The sequence below is a fragment of the Gavialis gangeticus genome, unplaced genomic scaffold (genome assembly GCF_001723915.1).
Source record: "Gavialis gangeticus isolate Ggan-Ray unplaced genomic scaffold, GavGan_comp1, whole genome shotgun sequence".
Lineage (NCBI taxonomy): Eukaryota > Metazoa > Chordata > Crocodylia > Gavialidae > Gavialis > Gavialis gangeticus.
This window is the reverse complement of record NW_017729031.1, coordinates 21,403,203-21,410,552: the sequence shown is the minus strand read 5'-3', so window position 1 is coordinate 21,410,552 and position 7,350 is coordinate 21,403,203. Positions and strand designations below refer to the sequence as shown.

The 7,350-nt window shown below is 42.3% G+C and overlaps 1 protein-coding gene across 3 annotated transcripts in view; it reads left to right on the top strand.

The window, feature by feature from the left end:
- The first annotated feature begins 4,329 nt into the window (after positions 1-4,329).
- Positions 4,330-7,350, top strand: part of RAB3GAP1 (RAB3 GTPase activating protein catalytic subunit 1) — a 46,381-nt gene continuing 43,360 nt past the window's right edge. For all 3 annotated transcript variants that reach the window (XR_002098518.1, XM_019522494.1, XM_019522493.1), the window contains exons 1-3: positions 4,330-4,380; positions 4,461-4,516; positions 6,290-6,365. Coding sequence is in view for 2 of the 3 variants with exons in the window: in XM_019522494.1 (XP_019378039.1) it covers positions 4,363-4,380; positions 4,461-4,516; positions 6,290-6,365 (150 nt within the window). In the remaining variant the exon portion in view is untranslated. The remainder of the gene's footprint in view (positions 4,381-4,460; positions 4,517-6,289; positions 6,366-7,350) is intronic.

Below are 7,350 nucleotides of genomic sequence, written 5' to 3'. Positions count from 1 at the left end.
TAAAATTTACCTATTATTGAACTGAGAGGTCGTGGTTGGCCTAAGGGTCCGGGTCCTCCTGGAATAAGGTATCTGGGTCGTAAATCCACTGCCAACAGACAGTTCTTGTGCAATTCCTAAATGTGCAAGTCTCTTTAATGTTTTTGGGAAAAGCAGGCCTCTGACTATGTATATCACATAAAGAAGGACAAAGAAACTCACTGTAATTTCTTACTGTAACAAAGCCTGAATATGGAGGTCATAGAATCAATGAGTCGGAAGGGACCCAGACAGATCATTTAGTCTGACCCCCTGCCACGGGCAGGAAGGAGCACTGGGGGTGGCAGGGGTTATAAGACCCCAGCCAGGTGCCTCTCCAGTCTCCTCTTGAAGATTTCCAGGGAAGGTGAGAGCACCACCTCTCTGGGAAGCCTATTCCAGGCTCTGGCCACCCTTACAGTGAAGTAGTTCTTCCTAATATCTAACCTAAGGTGGGCATGTATTAAATATTATTAGCCTTATTATTGTTTGTATGTTCTACGCAGCATAAAATGTAAAAATACTCCCTGCTCTGAGGGGTTTATACTGGAAAAGACTTCCTGTGACTACTGTCTTCTTCTGTTTTTCTATGACCTGTCTAGCTGCTCCTTTAGCACGTCTTTCAGAAGAACCTCCTCATCCTCTCTCCATCTTTCTGGGTAGATTACCTAGAGCTGTCTACTTTATCTCTGAGTAACCTTAAATTTAAATATTTAAATAATTTAAAATAATTGAAGATATTCCTTGATTACTAAATTCAATAATTTCTATATAAATACTGCCCATAAATATTGTAATTCACAGAATATAATGTTCTGTTACCAAAAGTTGGCTGTTATACATATTTCAGAAATCCGTCATAGATAATTATGCAATAACATAATCATAAAGGAGTTTTCCTACCAGACAATCTGAAACATGAGAGTTTATATGTTTATCCAACTAGTATTACTACTGATAGTATTGGTATCTGTACCATATAAATGTCTGATTCTGTCTTGGATTTTCCTGAGCTCTGTCTTACTAATATAATGTGGCAATTAGTCATGAAGTCACTTCTTTATGTAAGAAAAAATATTTTTAGGAGCATTTTACAAAGTAGGTTTCCTTTTCTTGCATTCTCTTCTTTAGGTTAGCCTTCCCTAATAAATTCTTCACTCATACAAAGTCACTATCACTTTGCATAGAAACTTAAATTAAACCATTTTAAATTAACTTTTCTTACAGGCTGGGAAAAGAGACAGATATATTGTTTGAGGCCATACAAGTTTCTGGATAGGTAGAACTATGAGGGGGTAAACAGGAACATCTAGCTGATATTCCTTATTGATTTAAGAGGGTTTTGGATCAAGGCCTATGCTGTTAATTACTTAACAGAACTCTATAGCATTATTCATCTCCAAAAGAAAAAACTGAGAGTTAGTATTCTGCTTTGTGCAAGCTGGAATTTATATACATTAATTTGGTTGTGTGTTTTTTGTTTTTCCTTTTCAGCTGAGCTCAGAACATTGGTATGCTAGCACAATTGACAGGAATAGAGTAACATGAGAATGATAGGGCCCAATCTGTTTCCCTCAAATTGAAGCATAATTTTTCTTCTCTCTTCTACTAACTAAACATAAAAGGATTAGGGATTTATTACATGAACTAAAAGGAAAGTGTAATCCTTTAACATGTACTACAGCTTCCTCTAAAGGCTTGACCATATTTCCCCCCAAGAGTATCTCCTAGATTCATTGGAAGTGGAAGTTCTATAGTACCTTCCATATACGATATCTAATAAACACTTTCTTCTGTGTACTGTTAGGATGTTGCTTAATAAACAACAACTGAAATAGAGTTTCTAGGAAACATGCTGAAACATTTAAGTTCTCTTACCTAGAACCTGATTGAGCACGTTTGAAAGAGGCACCGATCTGAAGAGCAGCGGAAGACCATATTTAGGTAAGAGTTGTCCTTCTTCACTGGACATCCGTCACTTCACACAGTAATTCCATGTACTTCGCCTGTTCCTATTATTAAGGTCTTCTAGTGCAAAACCCTTTAAGCAGCCACTGCTACAACAAGACTGTTTAGTTTACAGGCTGTTGCCAAGGCAACTGTCCACTGGGCATTTTGTAATTCAGACAGACTCAGCCGTCTATGAAAGCCAAACATAGTTTAACTACACAGTAAGATTTTTACACCAACACCCAAAACAGCTTCTTCCTTTCCCCCTTAATCACTTACAGGTTCATTGCTTGACTATTTTTCTGGCCCTTTTTTCTGGTGAAGTCTCACTATCCTCTTGATAATACATTGTTTAAATCCCAATAACATTTAATAAACATTTCCTTACCCCTATTAAAGTGCATAAGATATGTCCATAGGCGGAGCTAGGATTTTGAAAGGGGGGTGCTGCGCATCATCATATATCTACCACAACATACATTTTTTCTCCAAGTGAAAAGAAATTAGAAGCTTTATGATATGCTAGGGGCCTAGGGTTATATTATTCATTTTAAGATAAAAGCAAAAAACAAATGTAACTTTTTTTAGAATGTGCATTAATCTGCTGCACCATATTAATGTATAAAAACCCAACAAACTAGGCAAGAAACAATCAAAGGATGTTCTTTCTTTAGTCCTGTTGTCATTAAGGTAGATTTCTTTCAGATACATAAAATGCAATTTAGCCTTTTTAAGCATCTTGAGAGTGCACCTAATACCTCACTGAAAGTTATTTCTACTTCTGCATTGATGTTCGCCTGAGTTAATGTTTTTAGCCAAAGTTAAAAACAACCTGCAGGACTGTGAAGTAGGAACTGCATTAAGAGGAGCAGCTAATTAACAGCAGAACAACTGAAGAAAGAAGAGCTGGATTAGGGAACATGCTTGAAACAATTAAAAAAGAGAGTGGCTCATTGACACCTGTGGAATTGTTGCACAAATAATCAATTGCTTAAATGACAAGTGACACCTTGTGAGGGGATAAGGTAAAGTGCTGTATTTATTGATTTAAGGGCTTAGTACACACACGCACACTCCACATTCATACCCCTATTTCTGTTCTATGCTGGTATATGTGACCAGTCTCACTGGTACTCAAGTCAACATAGGGGCCAGCTAAATTGATCATGAGTAGGAGCCGTGCTTCTGGTGGTCTGTCTCATCAGGTGAACTGATGCTCCAGGATGATATGCAGAACAAGACCCAAAATTGACATGTCTTGCCCCATCTTTTCTAGCCTTGTCAATTCATCCAGTCCTTTGAGCATCTGCTATGTTATCACTGCGTTCCATCTTGAAGGTCGAATGATGTTGTTCTCTTGCTGTTCTGAGGCAGATTCTTCTCGTTTTGGTCTTTTATCTGTCTTCATTCTTCAAACCACTGTTTTCCTTTTCCACAAATGCACTCGCAATTATACCCTCACACATGCAGCACACAAAGGAGAGAAAGGTTGAGCGCTTATGTCAAGCTACCGAGCAGTACAAAATGGAGTTTAAGGCAATGCAAAACCCAAGAAAATACCTAAGATTAAAGCAATAGGCAAAAGTCTGTTCCCATGTTCTTTACCTAACATAAAACTGGGATTTATACCATTTATGTAACAGAATGAGGAGGTTAAAAGGAATTGGGTGGATTATGAGGAGCCATGGAGCCAATTGCCACCTCTACTGCTGTCTGAACAGAAATGCTGCTGCTACTACTGCCAAGCAGCTAATTTTAAGCTTTGGCGGTGCGTCTACACAAGATGCTTTACTGTGCAGTGGCGCAGTTTACTACACAGTAACCTTGTATGTCTACACTGCACACGCTTACTGCTGGGCAGCAGGCGGTGGGAGGTTTCTCCCTGTCCTTGGGAGCTGCCTGCTGCCAGAGTGGGCTCCGCCACGAGCCCGGGCAGAGACTATGTCCCCCTGCCCTGGCAGCTCCGAGCCCCCCACTCCCAGACCACAGTTGGGGAGTGGTGGCTGGGGAATCATCTCTCCCAGTCCCTGATTCGCCATTTTAACTGGGGAGCGGGGGGCTGGGAGACCCTTATCTCCCAGCGCCATAGTCACGGGGCCGCTGCTGGTAGACCCTCCTCTCCCAGCCCTCACGCCCGTCGCGCAGCGGGGGCTGGGGAGCCTCTTCCCTGCCCAGCTCTGCGCCCGCGCAGCTGGATGCGGAACAGGCTGGAGAGGCTGTTAGAAGGTGGACAGCCCTGATTTAACACAATAGCAAGCTGAAAGTAAACCACAACAACTTCATTTGTCGGGTTGTTTCTGCCACAGCCTGCCCTTACCGGCGCCTTCCGGGGGCGCCTGTGCCCGTTGGCGGTTGCCGCCGGCTCCCGGCAGCCTTTGCGCGCCGCTGCGCAAGATGGCGGCGGACAGTGAGGTGAGTCCTGGCCCAGGCCGTCCCCACCCCCCTTGCCCCGCGGTCCCGCCGCCCCGCGCTCACCCGCGCTCTCTCCGCAGCCCGAGTCCGACGTGTTTGAGATCACGGACTTCACCACCGCCTCCGAGTGGGAGAGGTACGTTCCCGCCGGCCCCTTCTCCCCCCGCGGCGGGCTGGGCCTGGGAAGGGGCGATGTGGGGTCCAGAGCAGGGCGAGGAGGATGGTTGGAGCTGGGGTCTGTAGAAGAGGGGACTTGAGAGCGGGGTTGACAGCAGCCTGGGTGTCGGTGGTGGTGGGTGACAGAACAAGGAGCAGCGGTGTCGCTGGCATCAAGGGAGGTTTTGCTTGGGGATTTAGGGAGAATGTTTTTCAGGAGGGGAGTGGAGGTGCTGCAATCTCCATCCTCGGAGGTTTTCAAAACTCGGCTGGACAAAGCTTGAGCTGGGATGGTGAAGCTGGGGATGGGTCCTGCTTGTAGCCCCTGGGGGGACGGACTAGATGCAGCCTCCCTTCATCCCTCATTTCGTACGAGTCTGTGACTGGTCCCATGGGTAGGAAGCATCCCTGGAAGTTGTACGGGGGGGATTTGTGTTACTGGTGGGTTCATTTTGTAATCACTAGAGACACTGGGCATTGTAAAGAATAGTCTTTCATGACAGTTTTTTGGTGTTGTTTTTTTTTTAAAAAAAAAAAGGCTTTTTCTATAGCTAGTTTCCACACGAGAAAGAAGACCTCCTTTTTGGAGTTTTATCTGAGCCTGTGTTTTGGTGCCATTTGGGTAACCCTGCGGCACTGAACTTTGCTTCCACGAGGTCTGTATTTCTGATGGATTCTTAATATTTTCTGAGGGCTTCTAGCTAGTACAGTCAAGTGAAAAGTCAGACGGCTCAGATCCTGGTATGTATTTTTCTGATGTTTTCATATTTCCAAGAAGTGGTAGTTTCAAATGGGTCGCATGAGTTGGTATGTTTGCCCTCCCTCCAGGCTCCCCTCTACGTCTTTAGAGAAAGGCAGAATACTGTTCTTGCTGCTGCTAATATGGCATTATTTACATTTGATGGTTTGATTATTTTGATTTCTAGTCATTTGATATCTACTTCAGGGAAGTGTTCAGAACTGTGTATAATAAAATGTTTAAGCTAACCCTGACCTACCAATGTGACTGTTATAGTGGTTATGTATGCTGGAAAACGGAAAAGCTCCAGAATCATTGTAAACTAAGAACAAGTTTCCAGAGACTTACAGCTGCCACCAGAACCCTGCAGAAATCTCATTCTGTTTCTTTTTTGATTGCAATTTTGAGCAAGGTGTTGGCAGGGAGGAGGGAAGAGAAGGGAAGCTGGGAGATATGGACAGGTCTGCCTGCTTGTTCTATGTTGCGTTCTATTTTCCCAGCTTGAAATGAACAACAGATTAGCTTATTTTTAAAATGAACTTTCAAAGTGTATAATTTCTTTGCTGTTCGTTGAAATGGACAGAATCATAGATGTGTACAAAGTGAGATATTGAATAAATAATATTTGAGGATCCACCCTTTCAGATGCTGCTCTCTGCTGGTTAGAATATAGGTTTTGCAGCCTATGGATCCAGGTTTCACTTTATTCACTCTTGTTAAGTGAAACTAGTCCGATGAGTAACAACTTGGGTGCTCACTACTGTGAATAAGGGTCCCACAGTCTGGTACAATGAGAGTAAGGTGGTATAAATGAATAGGAAAGAAGGAAAAAGACAGCTGTGTGTAAAAACAAACAAAAACCAAAAACAAAACGCACAAAACTTCTGAAATATTAGGAAAGGGAATCCCTGAAAAGTGAACAATTATATTACATATTTTCCTCATTTTTAAGAACCTGAGCTCTAACATACACACAGTGTTTAGGAAATATTAACACTCTTTCTTTCCTACTAGATTTATTTCAAAAATTGAAGAAGTTTTGAATGACTGGAAACTTATTGGAACCTTTTCAGGCAAGCCTCTAGAAAAGGTCAGTTGCTGCTTCTGAATTACCTCTGAATTTTTTATTTACTGTATAATACATAGCTTGCTTGGAGTTACACATCCAGTTGTTTGGCATTTGGCAGGCTAACATTTAGTTATTTGTAGCAGAAAACAATTTTCCTGGGAGAACTTTATTGTGGAAATGAATTCTTGGATGAAAATAACTCTGGAGTGATTGAGAGAAGTTTCATTAACACTGGTGTTATGATAAGTGAACATTGGATGTTCTCCAAAGTCCTTGTTCCTAAATTCATAGTGACAAAGGATCCATCTCTATGCCTGCTAAAATCCTTAGGGATAGCTTCCCCCTTCCCCTTTCTGTCACTCAGACTTTATGCCACACATCACTTCCTTATGGTAGTGGGTTGCACAGTAGTCTCTTAGAACAAATCAGCATTAGTCAGTATTTGTTTATATAGCACATTGTTGTGACCAAGACTGTAGACACATGTTTCTCTCCACCCGAAAAAAGAATGTAAAGGCATCCCAAGTTTTTTTTTGCAGAAGAGAACGGTCTCTTCTTTGGAAAAAAAGAGTACTTCCAACTGTGCAGTTCTGGTCTCCACATTTCAGAAAGGATGTAGTAGAACTAGAAGAAGTACAGAGGAAGGTAACCAAGATGATCAGGAGCAGCTGCCATACTAGAAGAGGCTAAAGAGGGTAGGACTCTTCCATTTGCAAAGGAGAAGGCTGAGGGTGAGAGGGATATGATAGAGGTCTATAAAATCACAAAGGGTGTGGGCAATTAATAGGGAGCTGTTATTCACCAAGTTCCAGAATACTCGAGCTACAGTAAAGGGCACCCAGTGAAATTAGCAGAAGCAGGTTAAAAATACAAGAAAAAAGTACTTTTTATGCAGTGCATAGTTAACTTGTGGAATTTATTACCACAGGAGGCTGTAGAAGCAGGTAGTATGGCTAGGTTCAAAAAGGGACTATTTAAATTCATGGAGAGAGCAAAGAATAGATGT